This window comes from Lynx rufus, unplaced genomic scaffold (genome assembly GCF_022079265.1).
Source record: "Lynx rufus isolate CCGP_SWC_20201006 ecotype Redwood Valley unplaced genomic scaffold, mLynRuf1.p SCAF_12, whole genome shotgun sequence".
NCBI classification, from domain to species: domain Eukaryota; kingdom Metazoa; phylum Chordata; class Mammalia; order Carnivora; family Felidae; genus Lynx; species Lynx rufus.
In genome coordinates, this window is record NW_025814826.1 from 13,415,741 (window position 1) to 13,440,465 (window position 24,725).

Sequence of the window (24,725 nt, forward strand, 5' to 3'; positions counted from 1 at the left end):
ATGTAGAACTATGACTAGATTTGTATTACATATTTCAAGATAAAAGGGTCAAAAATACATTCATAGAAGGATGAAGTCAGAACTGGAGTTGCCTTTGAAAGAACTCCTACACCATTCTAAGGAATTTGGGGGAAAGTGACACCCTTTAAGTAATCTTGGCCACAAAGATGAGGACACAAATCCACCCTCCTTTTAAAATGCCTAGGTCATAATTGATTTAAAGCCTTGAAAATTTATTCTTTACCCTCCTACCATATAAGGAATACGAAGTATCTGAAATACACATAATCTCATCAACAACATTTTGGTCTGCGTGCCATGTGTGGGGGAGACAGAAAAGAGCGACGGTTATTTAGATCTTTACAGAAAGGCAACTCTGGCCTAGGACTAGATATGGATCAAAAATTCAAGGTAATAATCTGATTTCATAAAAAGTGTCATTTATAGTTACTGATATTCACAGAGTACACTAAAACCTAGACTGGAGAAATCAATAAATTCACGTTCACCCAACCCCACTGCACCTCCTGCCCACCCCTCCTACTGTGTTGCTCCTGTGAACCCACCGTCCCTCCCTTCTCTCTGCTCCAATCTCCCACCTTCCCTCCTGCTCTCACGCCTCCTGGCTGCAGCCCCATTCTTCCTTAAATAACAAAGGCAAGTCAGGGAAACTCAAAAGCTACAACCCACCACCTCCTTCTCCCTTCCTATAATAGCCCAGAAAGTGTCCACTCTCGTAACAAAGCAGTATCGACATTTGCTTAGGATTTCATCCCTTTTCGTTTTCAGTAGTCTCTGCACCCAACGTGGCGCCTGCACTCAAGGTCCCCAGATCAAGAGTCGCATGCTCTTCCAACTGAGCCAGCCAGGCACCCCAGGTTTCTTCCCCTTTCAACTCCTCAGGGACCTCACAGCTAGGATCAGCCCCTCTGAGACATCACAAGACACCTCCCCCTCCTCCCTTCCCACTCAACTCGGGCCCGCCTGCGCACCACACATCCCTCCCTCAGCACGCCACCCCCCACCGCCAGTGTGGGGATGCTCTCTGACCTCTGCCGTGCAGTGGGTAAGAAGAAGGGCTCTGCCGGTCAGGCTGCCCAGGTCCAATTTCCAGCTCTGCCACTCAGGGACTGCATTATTTTAGCCAGTGGTCTAATTTCTCTGTGCTTCAGGAACTTATTTATAAGGCCGCCTGTTAAATTTTAGGAGCACTTAATGAGATGATCCCATGTAGCATCAGAACATTATACACATACACATACACATACATCTACATAATCTCCATGCCACTGACGACCATACTCAGTTCAGACCTCCTTTCTGATCTCCACTCTCGAAACTCTAGTACCTGCATGAGGGGTCCACTACTGTGACTGACAGACCATCTCTCATTCAACGAGCTCCAACTCCACTGTCTTTCCGACCCAGAGTCTGCTCTGGCTTTCCTGCCATCATTCAATGGCACTTCTTCCACACAAGTTTCTAAAGCCCCCAATTCCCAGAAGCTATCTTTGGCTATTTCCATCTCCTTCCACCATCATCCAATTTATCAACTAAGTATCACTTTCAATGTTTATTTAACACACTTTAACTTTTCCGCATCTCCACTGCTCCTATTCCAGTAGCCAAGACTCTGTGTCTTTCACCTCCGCTACCCGGCAGACTTCTAAAATATCTCCCTCCCCCTCCCCCTCCCCCTTAGCCCACTATGACCCGATCTGTTCATTCCCCAGCTACTGTGATCTATTGAAAACACACATGAGGTCCAGCCACTCCCCTGAGTAAAAGTCTTCATGGGTTCTCAGCACATCAACAGCAAAATAAAGATGCCTTCATGTGGCAGCCAGAGGCTTCGGGGCCTCCGAGATAAGAGCTCTGCCCCTTTGATTCCGACACGCCAGATGTACAGGGTCTCCCTTTGTACCTCAACGCATCAAATTCTCACCTCCTCCACAGGGAGCAGCCCCTCAGGGCCTTTGCAAGAGATATTCCCTCTATCTGAAATCTCCTTCACTGCATTTTCTTCTTCTTCTCATTCATGGATTCATTATAAGCTGTAACTGTATGTTTTTGAAGTATTTGTTTTTCCTCTGTCAGGCTCCCCACATGAGATTCTAAGTTTCATGAGGACAGAGACGTGTTCTTCTGACCTTTGGATACCCAGAACCCTCACATAGTAGGTGCTCGATAATGATTTTTGAGCAAATGTATTTTAATTCTTTAGTTCCTCCATTGTAAGGCTTAGCTTAAAGCACTCTTGGGTTTTTCTCCCTTGTTTCCATATATGGATTACTCTAAGTCCCCACTCGTTCCTACGAAAGCAACTTTGCCTGGTTGGCCCTCACCATCTCCAAAATCAGAAGGGGAAGAACTGTACTGGCTAAGCAATGGAGTCAGTGAATGACTGGAATGTGGCTGGCTGATACACGCTATGCGTAGTTCTAAAGAATTTCCAGGGGCACCTGGGTGGCCCTGTTGATTAAACATCCTATTCTTGATTTTGGCCCAGGTCATGATCTCACAGTTCAGGTCGTGAGTTCAAGCCCCGTATCAGGCTCTGTGCTAACAGCACGGGGCCTGCTTGAGATTCTCTCTCTCCCTCTTTCTCTGCCCCTACCCTACTCACGAGCACTCTCTCTCTCTCTCGCTCTCGCTCTCGCTCTCAAAATAAACATTTTTAGAAAAGAAAGAATTTCTAATTTGCCAATAGATATTCAAGACACAAAGTATTATATGTCATGATGGATTCAAGGTACAATGGAGATGTTTCAACTCTTAAAAACCTTGAATCTAACAGACAAAAAATAAGAAATACACACATAGCTAACTGGAAGAAAGAATGTGAACTTAGAGGCACAATTTAAGGGAGAAGCAGAGAATTTGTGCTGAGAACAGTATTTGAGTTGGGCCTGCAGGGGTGGGAAAGAATGTATGAGCAAAGCACATTCACATAAGAAAAAAGACAGTCTGGACAGAACACTAGGAATATGTGGTATATAGAGAGAGGCAAGAAAAATGGATGGGGAAACACGTGGACAAAATGATCACCTTTTAAAATTCCAACATCCACTGCCTAGCTTGTGAGACTGTGAGCTTCTCGAGGCTAGAGATTTCTACTGACCTGGGACTCCCACACACCGTTCCACCCGCACAGTATGTGAGCTCACACTCTCCACGGTCCGTTGAACAAAGTCCAAGCTCTGACCTGTTTGCCTACGTTAACTCCGACAGATGCTTTCCTCTTGTGGGAAGCAGTGGTTGGCCAGCTCAGGGAACTGACCTCTGTATGCACTCTTAGGCAATGCACAAGGTAAAGAAATAATCCAGCATATATACAGCCATTTATGTATATTTGAGCTTTCCCGTGTCTGTGACGTTTTATCCTGTTAGCTCTATGGGGATAAGGTATACACATATTGAATTCGGTATGTTAAAATGCATAGATTATGTTTTAGACAATAAAGGAACGTGCCATATTCACGTAACTGACAAGTGTTTCTTGATCTATCAAATAAAAGCACTTGCACAGGTCAAGGGTTTTAATGCAGGCCAGATCTGCCCTCGCCTACCCCGATAAATAAGATCGAATCTGCATTAGACAAGGGTCAACCCTGAGGCTCACACACTCCTCCAGTGGCCTCCTTTGTGTTCCTCAGTCATCAGGAGGTGACTGCTGCCGTTTCAAGGCTACAGCATAGGGAGCGCTTAAAAAGGACTTAACCTCTTTACCTGGAGTAAAGAGGGGCTGCCTCTCTGCCTCGAGGCTCCTTATCTCATGAAGGTCAATATTAAAGCAAAACGACAATTAAAGGCTGCTCTGGTGGGAAAATAGAAGGATGACAGATTCTTTCTCAACACTGCGTGAAATTTTTAAAGCCACCTGATTTGTAATTAACAGCGCTTGCGAACGTGTCATCCGTTTTATCAAAATGAAGTGCACTCACGCTGCTAAATTATCAGCATCACCATGAGAATAACTCTGGCATGGCAGCTTCACGTAACTGTGTGCCCTCTTTTCCTTAATCTGCACATACCCAGATGAAGGCAGTCTCGTTCCTGTTCTCGTTGGCTACTGAAATGCAGCTCTAATGACTCTGTCACTAAGTGGCTGAGTGGGTCTAAAATTGTCTCCCAAAATCCCGTCACAGCCTTCCACAAGTTCAGCCCCCTTGACGTGTGTCCTCAGCCTTCGAAATTCTTCGATCTGAAAATAAAAACAGAGCAAAACAAGCTGATTATTTGCTAGACACTTCATAAATGACTTCAAATATGCATACATTGTAAGAATTTTAAAAAACAAAATTAAAGTTGGTCTTCAGGAAGAGCAAAACTGTCTTAAGTCTTCCAGACCTGAGGAAGGCATCAGACACAAGTAGCACCCAAGCAACGAAGGCCGGAGAAGAGGAGACACCGAAGTCTCCAGACAACCCCAACAGCCACAGAAACCTGCTGGACTCATTCACGCGAGAATGATACACACCTCCCCAAGAGCTTGCATGATAAGACAAGGCGAACAAATGAATGAGTGCTCTTAAATGCTTCCCAAGTACAGCTTTCATTAATGGATTCTGGTCCTGCTGTAGCCTGATTAGATAGATCCTGATTAGATGCTGCATTTATCAGATGGAGGTTTCCTTTACCACAAGACTCCCTCTGCCGCTCTTCCAGCCTTCTGGAGCACACAGGCCCAGTGAATACCTCCGACTGTCCAAAACCGTAAGCCCAACTTGCCCCCCCTTAGCAATATCGATTTTCTTTTTTTTTTTTTAATTTTTTTTTTCAACGTTTATTTATTTTTGGGACAGAGAGAGACAGAGCATGAACGGGGGAGGGGCAGAGAGAGAGGGAGACACAGAATCGGAAACAGGCTCCAGGCTCTGAGCCATCAGCCCAGAGCCCGACGCGGGGCTCGAACCCACGGACCGCGAGATCGTGACCTGGCTGAAGTCGGACGCTCAACCGACTGCGCCACCCAGGCGCCCCAACAATATCGATTTTCAAGTGCATCTCCCTTTCTCAGGTGGCTTCCCCAGATCCCATGGATTCTCATTCCACAGGAAGGAAGAGATCCCCAGTGTCTCAAGGATCAGTGTACCCAACTTGCCAGGTCTCCATCGCCCAAGAACCCACTCGCTGCCGGGACCCGCCAAACACTAGTGAAGCAAGAAGCGAACGTGATGAACATTCACCAGGCTCATTCGCATTCGTCGATTTAGCTACAGGACTCATCACCTGATGTTCTGCTTAAACGTCGCACAGCCACAGGACACGTTCTTTGCCCCTTCCACGAAAGGAGAAACTGAACAATTAAGAAGTTTCCACGTTAGCCAGGTCTGACAAGTCCCAGTCGGCCTGCTCTCCTCCTGGCTTCACTGCCACCGCTTCAGGATTCTCATCACTCAGGGGCGCCTGGGTGGCTCTGCTGGGTAAGCATCTGACTCCTGATTTCAGCTCAGGTCATGATCTCACAGTTTGTGAGTTTGAGCCCCGCAGCAGGCTCTGCACTGACAGTGTGGAAGCTGCTTAGCATTCTCTCTCCCTCTCTCTGCCTCTTCCCTACTCATTCTCATTGTCTCATTCTCTCTCTCTCTCTCTCTCTCAAAATAAATACATAAAACTTAAAAAAAAGTTTTTAAAAAGAAATTCGAATCAACTCAGTATAACCTGTATCCTCCATATTCCCGGATGTGGAACAAACGCGCTTTAAAGAGCATCGATTCACCGAAAGTTCACCAGGAAAACAGGGCTTTGTCTACAAATGTTCTTCATACGGCAGAGCCACAGGATTCTGCCATTTGTGAGCTACAATGAAATGCAGGAGATCAACTGATTCAGGGGTTCTAATAAAAGTCTAGAAACCCCAAGAGATTTTGGAGGGCCCATGAAACCCCTGGATGACATGCAAATGTTTACATGTGCCTCTCCTAAGAAGAGGTTCCCTGGGGCGCCTGGGTGGTGCAGTCGGTTAAGCGTCCGACTTCAGCCAGGTCACGATCTCGCGGTCCGTGAGTTCGAGCCCCGCGTCGGGCTCTGGGCTGATGGCTCAGAGCCTGGAGCCTGTTTCCGATTCTGTGTCTCCCTCTCTCTCTCTGCCCCTCGCCCGCTCATGCTCTGTCTCTCTCTGTCCCAAAAATAAATAAACGTTGAAAAAAAAAATTAAAAAAAAAAAAAAAAAAAAAAAGAAGAGGTTCCCAGACTCCAAAAGAGTTAAGTCTCACAGGATTCAAATATTCCCACCACTCCTATACTCGTCGGGAAACGGAGCACAGGGAAGAGTAAGTAGCTTGTTAGATTCGAACCCAAGTTAGAAATCTAAGGTCTTATTTTCTCAGCATTCCAAACGATTTCCCTAAATGGGAGAAGGCTGACCCACCTGCTACTGTCCTGTTGTCTGCTTTTTTAGAACACCTGTGTGCTGTACTTGCACAGCAGTGCCCGTGAGATGAGCAAGTGGCTGTTAAGTCTACACAGTGGTTTTTCACTAGACTTCCTTGGGATCTCAGGCTGAGAATACGGGCAGCACCTATTGCTTACTGCATCTGGAAAACTTCTAGAAGCAAGGTTGCGTGCAAATCCCGTCATCATCCGTGGAGTGTGCTTTGACTTCGAGTTTGTCACGGAGCAGAAAGGAACCCAGTCGAGCTTCTTCAAGAAGGCGACTATGGAGGTGAAGGCAGTTGGGTTCTGCATCCAAAACCCCGTTCACCCCCCCGGGCTCTGACCCCTAAGACCCCCAAAGACCCGATCAGGTCACCTCTTTAGGCTTCAGTTTCCACGTGTGTATAAGCGTGATGATGGCAGTACTTGCGAGGACGGTCCAAGGAGTGAGATAATTCACGACAATCACTCAGCACACGTCTAGCATGCAGACGTGCTCGGCAGCTACTAGCACAACTTCTTGTGAAGTCAAACCTTTAGCATCCTGAGATAAATATTTAGCTACAACTTGATAGGTAAAAAGCAGACTGGAGGTCGGAAGCCAACTGACTGAGAAAACAGAAAGGGCTCCCTTCTTGCATTCACTTTGATGTGTCAACCCCACGTAAGGGCCGCGTCTAGAATCTTCATACCATGCACCGGGTCACTGAGGAGCGACAGAGACTAGAAACCGTACTGCATACATATATTTTAGGAAATGCTTCTTTTTGGATTGACCTTGAGGCTTATGTTAAAACTAGGTTAATTTTATATTTACATATTCGGAGCTGACAATAAATCTTTCAAGCCCCAGACCTCAGCCTGAAGCAAATTCAGTGAAAACAGCTTCTTCTCGAACAGATGAGCTGAATCCACAGCGAGCCAGCCTCAAATCACTGCATTCTTGGAGAGAACTATTTCACAAGAAACGTGTTTCTCTGATCATAGGCAACACTTTGAAGACTTCAAACGTCAACAGAGATGGAGGGAAAAACATGTCCTTCTGAAATGCCATTTTTTCTGAAGTAATCCCCCCCCCAAAACCTTTAGTCACTTCAAATGGTTTCAAGACCATACCGGGTTATCTCCCACTGAAAAGACAGACATTGAGAAATGAGCAGAATAATATTTTCAGGATAAAAGTCTGCAATGAAATTCAAATGTCAGGGCAGTACAGAGACTTTCACTGTCACACGTATCAGTAGGGGTGATTTCGTTGATTTTTAATACTACTCTACTTAAACATGGTTGTTTTTAACCAATTTAAGAGAGACAGAGACAGAGAGAGAGAGAGAGAGAGAGAGAGAGAGAGAGAGAGAGGGAGAGAGGGACAACAGAGACCCAAGCTTCAGGGAGAAATCCTCATCTCCTGAAGGGCAGCAGAGTTGAACAGCGACTGGTCTCTGAACCAGGAGTGCACTCTACTTAGTCTAAAGCATTTACTCCAACCTTCAGTGACTCATGAACCAGATTATTCACTCAAAGTTCAGCTTTAAAACTGCATTCAGCTTTAAAACTGCACTGCATTTAAAGTGCTAATTTACATGGCTTCAGGTTTGGCACTAATTGTTTTTAAAAGTTCACAAGTTTCTATAAATATCCTCTACCAGACTTCTTTTGACTTACATCTCTGTTATGTTAAAAGAGAAAAATAACACATAAAAGTCAATGTTCTCGTATTATTTTATCATCAGGTAATGGCAATAAACGAATTAGAGTAATATAACTCCTTATGGCAGCCATCAAAAGCAAGTCAAAAGCAGGCTGTACTTAAATAGTCCATATAAACTTCTATACCCTGGGATTATACGTTATATGTCATTTATAGGATTCTCCAGCTTTCATGTACTCAGACTTGTTTTCGTTTATTTCATTTTCTTCAGCCCACTATCTCACTTTTTTCTAAAGCCATTGCTCCCTCTTTTTTACTAACTTCTCATCCATAAACCAACTCATCTGTCTTTGACTCCTTAATCTGATCTAATTTTCCTAAGAGCTTAGAGAAGAGAATATCCTCTCCCCAATAACAATGATGTCAACATTCCCTTATTCCAATCCTCAGTCCTGGTCTCTGTCACTGTCTTCCCATCTTTGCTTGAAGACAGTTACTGATGAGCTACGCATACACAAACATCATCAAAATTACAGGCCAGACATGGACAGACATTGCTCTGAAGAAGATATACTAATGGCTAACAGACACATGAAAAAATGCCCAACATCACTTATTATCAGGGAAATACAAATCAAAACCACAGTGAGATACCACCTGTCAGATGGCTAAAAATAACAACTCTGGAAACAACAGATGTTGGTGACAACGCAGAGAAAGGGGAACCCTACAGAAAACAGTATGGAGGTTCCTCAAAAAGTTAAAAACAGACCTACCCAATGACCCAGCAATTGCACTACTAGGTATTTATCCAAAGGATACAAAAATGCTGATTCGAAGGGGCACACGCACCCCAATGTTTACAGTAGCACTATCGACAATAGCCAAATCATGGAAAGAGCCCAAATGTCCATCAACTAATAAATAGATGAATGGATAAAGATGTGGTGTGTGTGTGTATGTGTATGTATGTATATATATATGGAATATTACTCAGCCATCAATATTACACAATGGAATATTACTCAGCCATCAAAAGGAATGAAATTTTGCCATCTGCAACAACATGGATGGAATTAGAGTGTATTATGCTAAGCAAAATAAGTAAGTCAGAGGAAGATGAATACCATAGGATTTCACTCATATGTGGAATTTTAAGAAACAAAAGAGATGAACATAGGGAAAGGAAAGAAAATAAAATAAGATAAAAACAGAGAGGGAGGCAAACCATAAGAGACTGTTATGTATAAAGAAGAAACTGAGGCTGCTGGAGGGTGACGGATGGGCTAAATGGGTGATGGGCATTGAGGGCACTTGTTGGGATGAGCACTGGGTGTTATATGGAAGCGATGAATCACTAAATTCTACTACTGAAACCAGTACTACCCTATATGCTATATGGTAACTAACTTGAATTGAAATAAACTCTTGATAATTAATTAATTAATAAAATGCCAAGCTGATCATGTTATGCAAGGAGTTATAACTGTTTACCTCCTTGACTCTGTTCTAGGTAAGGAACCTCCAAAAGGAAGTATTGTGTTGTTCATTATTCTGTTCTCACTCTTTCTTTTGTAATGAATCTTCAAAAAATATTAGTTGGATGAATAAACAGCTGGTGACTCTAAAAAAAAAAAAGAATTATAGTCTAGAGTTCATGACCACCACTATACTATCTGAATTAATTTCATCTATTTAGATTTTTTTTTTATTGTGACTACCAGAAGTTTTAATCTTACATATGCGGCTCATACTGTGTTTCCACTGGATACTCAATACTTACCTTCAAAACTCCGCATTCCGGTATTAAGAGTGCTGTTCTAAATTATACATGGAGGTAAATACAAGTAGACAAGAAATAGGGGTTCTCAAAGTGTGCTTCCTGGAAGAAGTTCCTACCCCAGTCATACTGAATCAGAAACTCTGTGGGGCCCAGCAATCTGTGTTCTTTTTTTTGTTTGTTTACTCATTTGGGGGGGGGAGGGAGGGACTGAGAGAAGGGGGCAAAGGATTTGAAGTGGGCTCTGTGCTGACAGCAACAAGCCCAGTGTGGGGCTCGAATTCATGAATCGCAAGATCATGACCTGAGCTGAAGTCCAACGCTCAACTGACTGAGCCACCCAGGAGCCCCCCAGCAATCTGTGTTCTAACAAGAACACAAGTTTGAGAATCATGGATACAGAAAAAAATTTACAACAAATATTCCAAATGATTTGGAAAAAAAAATTTTTGAGAGAGAGAGAGAGAGAGAGAGAGAGAGAGAGGTAGAGAGCGCACACATGCAAGCACATGAGCAGGGGAGGGGCAGAAGGAGGGAGAAAGAGGATCTCAAGTAGCCTCCACGACTACATGGGGCTCTATCTCACAACCGTGAAATCACAACCTGAGCCAAAGTCAAGAGTCAGATGTTTAACTGGCTGAGCCACTCCGGTGCCCCTGAAATGATTTTCAAACATGACCAGGCCATGGTCCCACAGCAACTTGGTTTTTAGGGTTAACAGCACCTCAAAACCCATGTGGAGCACACGGAAAGAGGGGCCCTGCTCCTGCCACTGAATCCTGGATATAGTAACACCCCCTTGGCCACCCAGGACCAGGTGAGCTCCCAGGTCACACTGGCTAAGCACACATCATGACCTGACCCGGGCTGCTGGGGCTAGGAAGAGTCCCGCTTTCCAACCTCTAAGAAACATGGAATGGGGAAGGATGAAGAGGAAGGAAAATGGAGAAGAAAAGAAAATTAAAAGTGGTTTTCCAAGTTCTAACAAGACAAATATCCACATAGTGAAGAACAACAAGCACATTTATATTCCTTTGCTTCACTGGGATCACATAACGTTGAAAGAGATAAAAACAAAGACAGGCACATCTAACTTGAGAGAGCAGATAAATTAACAAATAGGAACAGATGAGTAACAGGAAACAGAAGAGAGAAAAAAGGCAAAGGAGAGTAAAACTTTATCAGTCATCTGCGTGTGTGTGCGTGCACATACTTGTACACATACCATTATATCAAAATAACCACATTTTATCAACCCTGAGTGTTGTTCACATTTTAATGTCTCTGGAAATCAGGATGTGTCTGAAAATTCTGTTGACAGACTTGAAGAAATCTGGTTATTTTTTATTCCATTCTTGGAATCTCATCTCCAAACATAATAATTCAGCTGGAAAAAAATTTTCCTGTAGCATCCTAATGCTTAGACCACTGTTTATTGAAAAGTAATTTAACAGTTATGGATCATAGCAAAATAAAAGAAAATTACACTCATTCAAATCCATCCAATAGCATGCTTTTTCCCCCTAGCATATGCTATGCTAACCAAGAATAATATGAACAAATTCAACTAAGCAGAGGCTCCCAGATCCATACTCTAGAATTCTGAGTACTTTAGAAGGGCGAAAATGCTCCAGGATAGGCTTAACTGTCAACTCTCCATCAACAAACAGAAGATGACTCCTCCTTAAATCCAGCTGCTGTGCATTTCATTAAAAGGTGTGACGATTTAGAGCTTTTTCTTTAATGTGGCTAGTGCAGACATTATTGTCCTATGGCAGATGGTTTATTTCAAGATACCCATTATTTCCGTAATAATACCCAGCAGCTTAATTTACATGTTAACCTTGGCATCTAAAAGTAAACATTTCTTCCTCAATACAGTTTTATATTTCTCAATATAGTCAGCTATGCAAAGACTCTAGCTACTATTTGCTGTTCCCTTTGGTATTTTATATACAATCCCTCCCCTTTTCTCTGTTCCTCTTTAAGGGCAATAATGATACGAGAGGTCTCAATTTTTCTTGGTCTAAATTTTAGAACCACATCTCTCCCTGTAGTCCCTCTCATTTTTATTGCCCTCTCTAGACCTTTTCCATTTTTGCTCTGCTTTCTCTGAAATTCTAAGAGCAGCAACAGTGAAACATTCAAGTCAACCGACAGACTAATTTATATCTTCCCAAAATTATGATTTTTTCCAAAATCACTCTAAAATGCATTCTAATATGTGCATGTGTGCATTTTAAATATAATTTTTGTCAAATTGGTTTCCATAGAACACCCAGTGCTCATCCCAACAGGTGCCCTCCACCCTGCCCATCACCCACTTTCCCCTCGCCCCCACCCCCGCCCCCGTCAACCCTCTGTCTGTTCTCAGTATCCAAGAGTCTCTTACAGTTTGCCTCCCTCCCTCTCTGTAACTTTGTTTTTCCCCTTCCCCTCCCCCACGGTCTCCTGTTAAGTTTCTCAAGATCCACATATGAGTGAAAACATATGGTATCTGTCTTTCTCTGCCTGACTCATTTCACTTAGCATAATACCCTCCAGTTTCATCCATGTTGCTGCAAATGGCCAGATTTCATTCTTTCTCATTGCCAAGTAGTATTCCGTTGTATATATAAACCACATTAAAATGCATTCTAATATGTGTATGTGTGCATTTTAACACTGCTGCCCTCTGAACAGATGCTAGCATGGAGCTTTGTGCAAATAGTACCTAAATCTTTTCTTAAAAAGCTACAGCTAACTGGGAAGTCATCTGTTTTCAAGAGGAGTTGGGATCATTTGGTTTTGGCTCCCAGAGAGGAAGATACGGCTTTTCCCAACAATCGAGGAACAGGTGGGTTAGGGTTAGAGTATGTCACTGACCCTACTCAGAGGGACAACAGAAAGCAAGGTCCCCTTTGAAGCCAGCCAGACACAAAGGCCCAGTGCTCTGTCTCTGAATCTTAGCATCACACGCTAGTCAACAGGGGAGTAAAACACTATTGCTCAGATTTACAGAACATCGGTTGACATTCACAATGTAGTTCAACATTCACATCCCCGTGCGTTAACATGCTAGCAAGGGAATCCTTAATGGAGTTCTGAGAGGGATGGCGAATGTTCTCTTTTCTGGCTCACCAAGGTTAATCCTAACTTCCAATAAATAGAAATGTATTGTGGTGTTAAAGTTTTATTTTTCGCTGTAAGGTTTGATCTATCGTTAGAAAAGTACCCTAAACAAAGCGATGCTGAACAAATAGGACCGCAGACTCAGATTCTTCCACGTCATATTCACGTCTGAGACCTCTCCTCGTGGCTAAATACAACTGATACTTTGCTGAGACCTCTCCTCGTGGCTAAATACAACTAACACTTTGCTGAGACCTCTCCTCGTGGCTAAATACAACTAATACTTTTCAGCCGTTCATTTAATGTGTGTGCAGCATCGGATACTTCTCATCTCGCCACTCCTTCCTCCTCAAAACTCACACCCACGCCCCACCGTGGCTTCCAGACATTACGCTACATCAACCTCTTGACTGTCACCCCCTTCTTGAGTCACTGCACGGGGACAACTCTTGCAACGCATGCCCTCATCAGCTGCCACTCCCAGCATCATTCCCTTTCTCTCCCTGAAGGATCTCCTCTTCTACACGTAGGGCTTCAACCATCACCTTTGTAATACGCCCCTTTCTTGGATGTCACAAAGGCATCTCGAACTCTCCGCATTTACAGCCACGAGCTCCTAATACTCTCCATAAAGCCAGCTCTTCCACTTTTGTTCCCTATCATGGTGGAGAGCAACATCACACTCACCGGTCACTCAAGCCAAAATCCAGGGAGTAGTATGTGGGTTCGAACTCCCTGAAAACCCTCCAGCGTCATCAGTCACCAATTCTACTTTATTATTTCTAAAGCCATTCCTCTCCTTTCATCTCACTGTCACGGTCTTAACTGAGGTTTCCATCTCCATCCTGTACCTACAGAGAGGTTTTTCAAATTCAAACCTGGCCTCGTCTCTTTCTTCCTCACAACATCCCGGAGATTCCTTGCCTTCAGGAAGCCTCCACGGCACAACATCAAGGCTCTTTGATGAAGGTCAGGCCCTTCATCTCCTCTCCAACTTCACCTCATGCCACTGGCCCTTTATACTAACAGCGTGCATCTCCAAAGTCCTCCGTGCCTGTGCCGACACTTCTCCCCCGGTTGGCAATGCCCACTAACAATCGTGCCACACCCCACCACCTGGCCGGGGAAGGAGTACTAGATGGCTAAATCTTATCTGATGTCTGTCCTCTGTGCTACCACAAAACCATATTCACATCATACCAAGGCACTGTTCACACAAAATTACTGTGCTTTAAGTGTGAACATATTCGCCTTCCCCCTAGAGGGTGAACTCCTTGAGGTCAGAACCATGTCTTACTGGTCCTCCACTTCAGTGCCTACTATGGTACCTGGAATGTAGAAAATGCCAGATCACCCAATCGATCCATGAATGCATGAGTTAATGAATAAATTACCCATATTATTCTCAAAGGAGATCTTCCCCATGCTAACATCCGCCTTTGACAAGGGTAAAGGAAGACAGGACTATGGCAAAATACTATCAGTTAACTTCTTGCATTAATAGGGTGAGGGACATGTAAAAGCCAATGAATGCATCCCCAGCATCACAAAACATACTGTATATCAAGCCTCAATGCTTTGAAACTTGGTCGTCCAAGATTTTATGCTACTGGCAGCAACAACAAGGAAACGTGTATCACTGTCCTAGAAGCAAGTTACAGGAAAAGTAAATGCACAGGGATGTCTGATCTCTGATATACGTCATTCCCAGAACAATCATAATATCAGGACCGCTGAGGTTGCAATCCCTCACAGTCTGACCTGGACGGGCTGGCCAACCACAAGCACGGCCTTCACATGCCCACTTCCTAATCCCAGACCTTCTTCCCTGCTTTGGAAATGTGATCTCGGTGAGAGGACCAGACTTGGGGGTAACCAGACAGCAAAAGGAGAGTAGTAAGCCCCATGGGACGCTGCCAGCTTAGAAGAGTTCTCTTCTGAAAGACAGGATGCCCTCAGCAAAAAGTCCCAAGAGAATGTTTCTACCATCTTCTCGACTCTTCTTCGCCCATACTCTTTTCTCGGGTATCTCATTTGTTTGTGTCCACTGGCTCCTTCTCTTACGCCAAGGATCCCTCCCTCAATCGGCCTCTGAAGATCTTGCTCTCTGTTTCCAACTGTCAAAAGAAACCAACTCTTCCTACTTGAGGACACAAAACATAGGCCAAACAGGCAGAAACCTTCTCTGATACAGTGAGATTTCCTGTCAAGGTCTCACACGGAAAAAAGAGGGTCTCAAAGGAACTGTAATGTCATAAAGGGCAAGACTTGAACAGCGACAGTGCTTAGGCACCCAATACTGATAATCACACGGAATCGGGGTCGATCCCCACAACTACCTACTGGCATCTGGGCTCATTTCTGTAAGGTAGAGTTAACCGCCACTCCGGTGGGCAGCACTCATCCTATGGAGATTCTCTGAGGCATCTGTCACTATTAACTTCTCTCCTCTACACGCTGGCAATGTTCTCTCTCATCCTGGATCCCAGGACATCATTCCCTCCTGACTGTCCTCAAGTCCTTCCTGGTGCCCTGCATGGTACCATCACCTCCAGCTGCCCTGAGGTTCTCTAATCAGCTGGTGTCTTGTCTCCTCCTCAACTTGAGCACAACTCTGCATCAAACCCACTTCTTCCTCTTCCTGGACATGAAGCCTGAATGCACTTCCCAGCCTCCCCCACAGTCAGATGTGGCCATGTGGCTGAGTTCCAGCCAAGAGAAGGCAAGCATGAGTGTTCACCGTTTCTAGGACTGGCCCTTAAAAAATCCTCCTGGAGATTCTTCACACTCTTCCCCTTTCTGTTGGCTACGTGCCCACACCTAGGGCAACTCTGCGAGTGAGGCAGTGTCTTTCAATCTGGTCCCTTAAACAACTGCACAGAGAGGAGCCTTCACCAGGAAGAAGAAACCCACTTGCTGGATTCTGAGTAAGAAATAAATTTCTTCTGTGACAAGTCATTGAAATGTTGACATTGACCGGTTACCGCAGCTATCATCTTGGTGTTCGAATCCAAACCCATAATCAGTAGTCCAAACTTCTGATCCTAACATTAGACTCCAATTTCTAATTCCTTTCTCTCCTTTACTAGACTTACTCCTAATATCTTTCAGGAATTATTCACTTACTTCTTTTTCTAAGAATTAATTTTAAAAGTTCCCAGTCAGGGATGGGTTTCTCTCCTACGCGTTTCCAGCACACCTCGCTGCTCACGATGAACATAATTATCTGTGTGACTGTTTGCTTCTTCAACTCTACGGCAAACTTTTTGAGGGTAAAGACTACGTTTTAATCTCTATGTTCTTTGTGTGTCTGGTTGGCACTGGGCATAGTTCCTTGTGAGACCAGAGGGATGAATGAATCAACAAGGGATCTGTTATATTAAAAATATGAAGGCCTAAAGGTGATGTGATCAAAGTCTGTAAAAGGATGGCGAAGCTAAATTGGTAACTCTTAAAATTAATCCTTGGAAAAAGAAAAATAAGAAGCAACTATTAAAGGCTGAAAGGATTTTGAAGATTTAAGGACAAGCAAAAAAGAAGGGTTTACTGAGTAGTTAGTAAACTTAAAGTTCTTATAAAATGATAGGGGATATAATAAAAATCTGTAAAACGTTATTAAAGGAAACTTGGTTTGTTTGGAGTATAGCTTAAGACTTCTGAGATTGATCATGAAGAGAAAAAACATAGCCTTTTAGAACACATCCCTTAGACCCCTGGAGGACAGGAGACATTTGAAGTACCTCTCTTGTAATAATATCAAAATCATTATTTAAACACGTTATAATGATGTTGCCTCATGTTCCACCAGCCAACAGCCCAGGACATGCAACTTGGGGCCTCCACCCCTGTGCATCAGCATTAGAGCACCTATGCAAAGCCTAAGGTGGGAAGTTAAGTGACCAAACGTGGGGCTAGAGAACAATCTGGATCTTTCCAGAGCATTCCTTTTACCTCCCCTTCACCCTTCTGCTTGCAAAACTTTCTTGTGCAAGACAAGGAAGAAGTATTATAAAGCCCACATGTCTCACAGAAATAACCAACGTTCTCATTTCCAAGACCTTTCTCCTTTCCACTCCTGGGGAATCCTACACAAAGAAATAACTAGACTAATCAAAAGTCTGACTATTTCCGTGACTTCTGTTTACTCTATAAAAACTAACTTTTAAAATACAGTTCATAAATGATAGCTTGGTTTTGTTCATCCCTGACCTTTCAATTGCTTTCACTGGTTCAAGACATTTATTTAACTTTCATCTGCAAAGATGTGACAGATCTAAAGGAAGCTAAAACATAAAAGACATTTCTCTCTTACAGAAACAATATTTAACCTTTAACTCAGAACTTCTTCTGAAAGATTTAAAACGTTGTACTCACCTGTAGCTGGGATATAGTTAAAGGGTATCGGAATAATATCCAGGTGACACCTTCACTGCAAGGTGGGATGGTAAGAGAGCCTTCATATACCCAATAATCTCGCAGCAAGGGATCTGTGCAACCACATGGACATGTCACGAAAATTTAAGTTAATGACGATCTTGAAGATTCCAATAATCATTTTTAAAATTACAAACTGTCTAAACAACAGTTTTCAGACTGAAGTCATTTTAAACTAGAGCCTCGCACATGTATTCTTAAACTAATGCTCACGAAGAAAATAACTAATGGGAAAATATGACAAACATTCTTTCTATTGTTTCTAGCGATTTCTATCATTGTATCACTATATACTCCAAATATGGCTATATAAACCTGATATATACATACACACGTGTACGTATATACCAAGTTTGGTCACTTCGGAAGAAGTGTATCTGTGGTGTTTTGTACTTTAGTGAAGGACTGACCTGACTGACTCATACGTAATTCAGTACTAATTCAACACTTACTCCATGTGAGGCACTGTTTGTTCTAAGCACTTTACATGAACTCATCTAACCCTTACAACAAACAAGATACATAGTGTCATTAGCCCCATTTTTCAGACGGAAAAACTGAATCACAGAGGGTTACATAATTTGCCCAAGGTCGCTCAGCTAATAACTGGCAGAGAGCCAGGATTCAAACCCAAGCGGTCTGACTTCAAAGTCTGTGTCTTCAACCATTCTGTTGTAGCTGCGTCTTATACTGCTCCCTCAACAGTAAAATATTAAAGTCCTATTATGACAGGACAAAAGAAATCATTCCTAAGAAATATTTTAGCTCCGCATTAGAGGAATTCACAATCGAATATGATGGATAAGTGTTCAACACACGGCAAAAACCGCTTTGCCGTGAGGCAGTTAAATGTAGGAAGCCGAAGATACAATGGGTCAGCCTATTTGGTTTTGTTTAAAACACTAAGAAATAGCATAAAATTTTGGCAGAGAAATGTAAAGACAAAACTTTTATACCAAACAACCTTTAAATACAAACTATGTTTTGAGCATCATATACACGATTCTTATACGTTTAGGTATACTTAACCGATTAGAGTAACACCTAAACAATAGCACCACTGCAATTAGATACAAAGTTTATTTCACTCAGAGGTTGAAAAGAACCTCGCTGACCAATCCTAGAAGTGTATCAAGGTCATGTTATGCTCGTGCTTTTCACAGAGGTAGCCATTTTTACAGCTAAAAATCCAAAGGAAACTCTTCAGAGAATAATAGAACAAGTGACAAAATGTTTATTATTTCAAAAGGTTTACTCCCATGTTCAGAGCAACCTGAAACTGGTACCTACTACGGAGAATACAAGTTGTAAAGAAACTGTATTAACTAACAATACATAGTTATATGTATTATGAGGGAAACAGTGCGGTCGTATCCACACGGTTAAAATTCCTCTTATGCCATCAAGATGAGCACCTACCTGGTAATAAAGTGTTAGGATTAAAGCAGGGTATTGTTTTGGACTTCCCCTGAAAAAGAAAAAAAATTTACCCCATGTTAAGATAAAACTTCTAAATCGTATAATAAAAATCCATTAGCACTAAAAATCCAGGTTGAAGTCTTTTCTGAACGGCAGCCTCGACACCACAGATTTGTGGGTTCCTGATTCCGTCTCCTCACTGGAGAAACGGCGGCTCGTTCCGACAAGATACTCCTGCTTTGAGCTTATGGTTCTTTCTCTGCTACAATGGTTCAATTTTCCCTTTAATCCCCGGAGTGAAATTTAACTCTGTCTGTCCAGCGTCTGTAGGCCCCACGCCAGGTACTTTTCCGGCCCTACCACATCCACACCAGAGACGGGCTTTAGTGTAAAATGCCTGAACCCTGGTTCAGGGAATCCTTCTGAAATGACCTTCCTCCCGCTGCTCTGCCCTCAGCTCCTAGCCTTCCTGGCATTATAACCCGCCTCCGAAACTCTCATTTTGCTCCATTTGCATGTGGTAACCCAGCTCTATGATGTTTTCTAGGTGCTCTCTTCCTCCAGGGAGGGAAAACTAACACCTGAGTGAAAATATTCAATTCTTACCAACTTTTATCAAAGCTGTATTTAAATTTCAATAAAATATTTGTGGCATTATTCAACAGTTCACATTTACAATCAGTTTTTTACAAAGTGCCACTTAAAATGCTCAGGCCCTCGAGGCAAACAGACCTATCACAGCAGTTGGATGTCTCTTATAAGATTACTTTATCAATACAGACATAACAGGGCAAGTTAATGCATAACCTCTTGGTCTCTTCCTTATTTCTAGGAACTATCTGACACACTAAAGAATCCAGCTTACTTGGGGCACCTGGGTGGGCTCCATCAATCAAGCATCCAAGACCGAAAAACAAATACTCCAGTGAAGAAATGGGCAGAAAACATGAATAGACACTTCTCCAAAGAAGACATCCAGATGGCCAACAGGCACATGAAAAGATGCTCAACGTCGCTCCTCGTCAAGAAATACAAATCAAAACCACACTCAGATATCACCTCACACCAGTCAGAGTGGCCAAAATGAACAAATCAGGAGACTATAGATGCTGGCGAGAATGTGGAGAAACAGGAACCCTCTTGCACTGTTGGTGGGAAGGCAAACTGGTGCAGCCGCTCTGGAAAACAGCGTGGAGGTTCCTCAAAAAATTAAAAATAGACCTACCCTATGACCCAGCAATAGCACTGCTAGGAATTTACCGAAGGGATACAGGAGTGCTGATGCATAGGGGCACTTGTACCCCAATGGTTACAGCAGCAGTTTCAACAATAGCCAAATCATGGAAAGAGCCTAAATGTCCATCAACTGATGAACGGATAAAGAAATCGTGGTTTATATACACAATGGAATACTACGTGGCAACGAGAAAGAATGAAATCCTGCCATTTGCAGCAACGTGGATGGAACTGGAGGGTATTACGCTAACTGAAATAAGTCAGGCAGAGAAAGACAGATACCATATGTTTTCGCTCTTATGTGGATCCTGAGAAACTTAACAGAAGACCAGGGGGGAGGGGAAAGGGGAAAAAAAAGAGAGAGGGAAGGAGGCAAACCACGAGAGACTCTTAAATACTGAAAACAAACTGAGGGCTGATGGGGGGTGGGGGAGAGGGGAAAGTGGGTGATGGGCAATGAGGAGGGTACTTGTTGGGATGACCACTGGGTGTTGTATGGAAACCAATTTGACAGTAAATTATATTTAAAAAAAAAATTAAGCATCCAAGTGTTCATTTCAGATCAGGCCATGATCTCACAGTTTGTGAGTTCAAGCCCCACATGGGTTCTGTGCTGACGGTGTGGGGGCTGCTTGGGATTCTCTCTCTGCCCCTCCCCTGCTTGTGCCAGCGTGTGTTCTCTCACTCTCAAAAATAAACACGAAAAAAGAGAGAGAATCCCGCGTACTTACTCTCCCCCACCCCCCCTGTATTCCAGAAAGACTGATGCCATCTGAGCAGAAACAATGAAAGAGAATTTCTCAATCCATTTCTAGTAGACACATGTCAGTCAAAATGTGTCCTTCCTCCTTTTTACAGCTTTCTGACTACTCTGCGCTTTCCCTCGGGTAGCTGGATTCACTCTGAACCTGCTCAGGAAATCTTCAGTGGAGGCTGCTGCCTCATTCGAGAGGTCCTGGGCTTGTGCCGGCCTAGAGCTAATCAGACTTCATTCCCAGATTGATTTTTGGTTTGGCCTTGGATCGCTGAATCCTGTGCTGTATCTCCAGAAGCCACCCAGGATTACGCCGTTGCCCTCCAAGGCCACTCAGATTCAATCAATGCAATGTGAGTGTTAAAAAGTACAGTTTAAAACAGAACTTGTGTTTCCAGCAAAGCTGGGCTGAATCACCACAGAATCATATCCAACTAAATCACCTTCTCTGAGATAAAGGATCCTACAGCCTCTGCGTGCTGGTCTTTCTGAAGTGTTAAGTGCCGTAATTTTTGTTTCATTTACACAACTTTCCTACAACCAGTAAGTGGAAAAGGTGAACTCAGCAGGCCTGGGTTGCTCAAAAGGAGGTCTGTCTTCAGGACTGGCCTTGATCGGCTCGAAGGTTGTGGAATATTCTGCTGATAAGAATGTTTCTGTATGCCTGAGACCTTGGGCCACGCTCTACCAGCTGGACCAGATAAGTTTACCCTGACAATGTGATTTTTGAAAACGCGTGGTTTTGCTCGCCCTGGGGTGGGAGTGATGGAGTCAGTGACACAGACACCGTGTGCTCATATAAGTGACCCCCAGTAAAATCCCTGTGCACAAAGGCTCAGCTAGTCTTCTCTGATGGGTGACACTTCACGCATGCCGTGACGCATCACTGCTGAAAGAATCAGGCTCATCCCAAAGCGATTCCACTGGGGTAGGAGAGCGGGAAGCTTGTGTTTGGTTTCTCCCGGACTCTGCCCCATGCACCTTTGCACTGCCGTCATTTTTCACCTGTGTCCTCCATCTGTAATCAACCACAACCATGAGAATAACAACTATTCCATGAGTCCTTTTAGCGAATCATCAATCTGAGAATGGTCTTGGGGACCTCTGCCATAACCAGTATTTTCATTTTCTTTTAAATAATAACTTACCTTATATTGAATATCCTGGAGGATTTCAGTCACAGCCTTCAGACCTACATGTTCTTTTCCTATCTGAAATACATAAAGCATAAACCACACCACAAAATTTTTTAAACACTCAGCTTTTACTCAAAATAACTAACAGAAAGTAAAGTTCAAGTCCACCTGAATTTCCTTCTCAGGGAGTAAGTAAATGACCTTTTTATTAATAACCAGGTCAACTTCTACTAAAGGCAATTAAAGTTGTAAGAGAAGCTAGTATAAGAAAGTATTAGCTATGTTCTTGGACATTTCCAACAATTCATTCTAAATTCATCTTGCTCTGTATGGATTATCACCCACTCTGCTCTATGTAATTGACCCTTGAACAATGAGGGGGTTAAGGGGCACTGACTCCTGTGCCCTTGAAAATGACGTATAATGTCTGACTCCCCAAAAACTTACCTACTAATAGCCTACTGTTGACCTGAAGCCTCACTGAAAGCAACAGTCAATTAACACGGATTCTGAATGTTATACGTGTTATATACTGTATTCTCACAATAAAGTAAGCTGGAGAAAATAAAACATTATTAAGAAAACCATAAGAAGGAGAAAACATTTACAGTACTATACCATAAAAAAAATCCATGTATAATGGACCCATAGAGTTCAAAGTCATGTTTGTTCAAGGGCCAACTGTTTATCAAATGATTACAATTTCAAGGGGATTTCAAGGATATTTCTTATTAAAATTGCTCATCACATTCCAAACACTTTCGTTTTTACCTTTGGCATTTTTAGACCATTGTCATAAAGACTTTACCAACATTGAAAAATTGTATTAACTCAGAAAAGTAAGTATGTGATTTCATATTTAAAGTCACCAAAATCAGGACATCTCTTGATTACCACTGGACATAACTGTGAAATCACCTTTTTATTCTTAAATACATCAAAATATGCTGTTCATTGATTTTTATTTTAAAACATTACATATCATTACATATTTTTAGTGTATAATATGCTTCAAAGAATGTGAGCCTTCAAAGAAATCTGACATTAAGTATTCTTGACTTTAACATTAGAAATTGTAAGTGCCATCTGATTTCCACTTTTCGACCAGGTTTCAATGGTCCGTGATAACGGACGACAGCAACAGCAAGAGATAACTTAAAATCTTAGATAAACACTGTTATCATTCGCTTTTTCTCTTCCACAGAAAGGTGTGGAGAATGACCTACAGGAGCTAGAAAAGCTGTCAACGTGTCGCCATTTTCCGTGTCTCTCCACGGGCAGCAACTGCGAAGCATGCCAGGTGAAGGGGCGAGAGAGAGAAAAGAGACAAGAAACTCACGTAACCTAAGACATCCCAATCAGTTCCAAACAGCCAAGACTTCAACTATTTTCCAAGTGTTTGCAGTTCCTCAGACAGGCTTTAAAGACAGAAAATGAACCCTCTAAAGCTAAAGAATAATACCGAAGGCAAATGTAGTCGTGAGTGCAGAAGCCTGGATCTGTTAGCAGAAGGCTTTGCCCAGTCATCTGGGGAAACGGACCTCTCTCTTTGTTGTACTCGGTTAACCATGACGTAGCATCTGGAGGATTCCAGATGGGGTCCCTTTTCCTTTAACGTATCTGCTGTCAGACTGTAACTTGTTGAAAGAGTCCTCAGTGTCGTGGTTCAGGAGCAAGGTCACCTATGCTGGGTGTCCGGGTTCTGAGCCTGACTCACTTTTCAGCCTTAAGCAAGTTTACTTAACCTCTGTCCTTCAGATTCCTCATGGGGGGGGGGGGGGGTGGCGCTGATAGGGTGGAAGATAAGACTACAAAAGGACATGGAACATGGCAATTCAATTAATACCACCCATTATCATCCTCGCTCAGAATGTCACACAGCATCAAATAGTTGTGACATCTGGTAGCACTCAACTATCATTGGCTCCTTCGATCTACAAAGATTCTTTACTTTCTGCGAGAGTTTTAAATCTGCAACAAACCCCGGCGAATGCTCCCTCTCTTCCTTTCCTCCTTTGCCAAATTTCTGTACGAAGAGGTTATCACCACCACAAGCAAGGCCAGACGATACTCTGTACGCCCCGGTCCCCAAGATCCCACGGCAATCCAGGTGACAGCACTGCCTGGTGCCAAGGACGGGGAGGGAGGCCAGGTCACGTCTTACCTCTCACCTTCGCCATCTTTCACTGTCATCCAAAATGCAAACCGTGGGCCCTGCACGGCCCTGTGCTCTTCCACCTTCTCACTCCGCCTCATCTCCACCGAGCCCTCTGCGACAGGGCGCCAGCGCATCTCCGACAAGCTCGGCCACCACCCGCCCCGTCTACCGATTCCCCTCAGGTCTGCTCGAGGCGCAGCTCTCCCGGGCCTGTCCAGTGGGCGCTGTGCCATCTCCCTCAGAGACAGGGCTGAAAGCTGTGGTCAGAGCCCTGCTGTTCCCCGCCCCGATGGATACTCTGACCCACGTGCACGGGGCCATCGTCCTCTGAGTGCACCACCCACTGTCAAGATCTATTAGGGGCAACGTTTTTACAAAATGACTCACTGGTCACTCCCTCGTACGCATCACCTCCTGCTGTCACTACGGGGGGCTTCACCACCGGTCTGTGTCTTTACCCCCCCCCGCCCTCCGTGGTTTCTAGCAACATTCCGCCTCAGCACCCATCCCGAGAACACTCCCTGAATTTTTCACTCTGAACACGTCAGCTCCGAAGACCATTCCCTCTCACCACAGTTTCCCAGCCATCTAGCTCTCTCGCTCTTTTTTCTCTCTCCACATTCACTCATGTAAGGAGCCAAGACTCTCAGGGGCCTCTTTGCTTTGAC

At 43.5% G+C, this 24,725-nt stretch overlaps 1 protein-coding gene across 2 annotated transcripts in view; it reads right to left on the reverse strand.

Annotated features, from left to right (window-relative positions):
• Positions 1 to 24,725, reverse strand: part of CA8 (carbonic anhydrase 8) — a 90,247-nt gene that overhangs the window by 18,279 nt on the left and 47,243 nt on the right. For both annotated transcript variants that reach the window (XM_047073971.1, XM_047073970.1), the window contains exons 5-8: positions 21,912 to 21,974; positions 18,774 to 18,822; positions 17,295 to 17,407; positions 4,035 to 4,204 (exon numbers count right to left, since the gene is read on the reverse strand). In XM_047073971.1, the coding sequence (XP_046929927.1) occupies positions 4,070 to 4,204; positions 17,295 to 17,407; positions 18,774 to 18,822; positions 21,912 to 21,974 (360 nt within the window). In that variant the 3' untranslated portion in view covers positions 4,035 to 4,069. The remainder of the gene's footprint in view (positions 1 to 4,034; positions 4,205 to 17,294; positions 17,408 to 18,773; positions 18,823 to 21,911; positions 21,975 to 24,725) is intronic.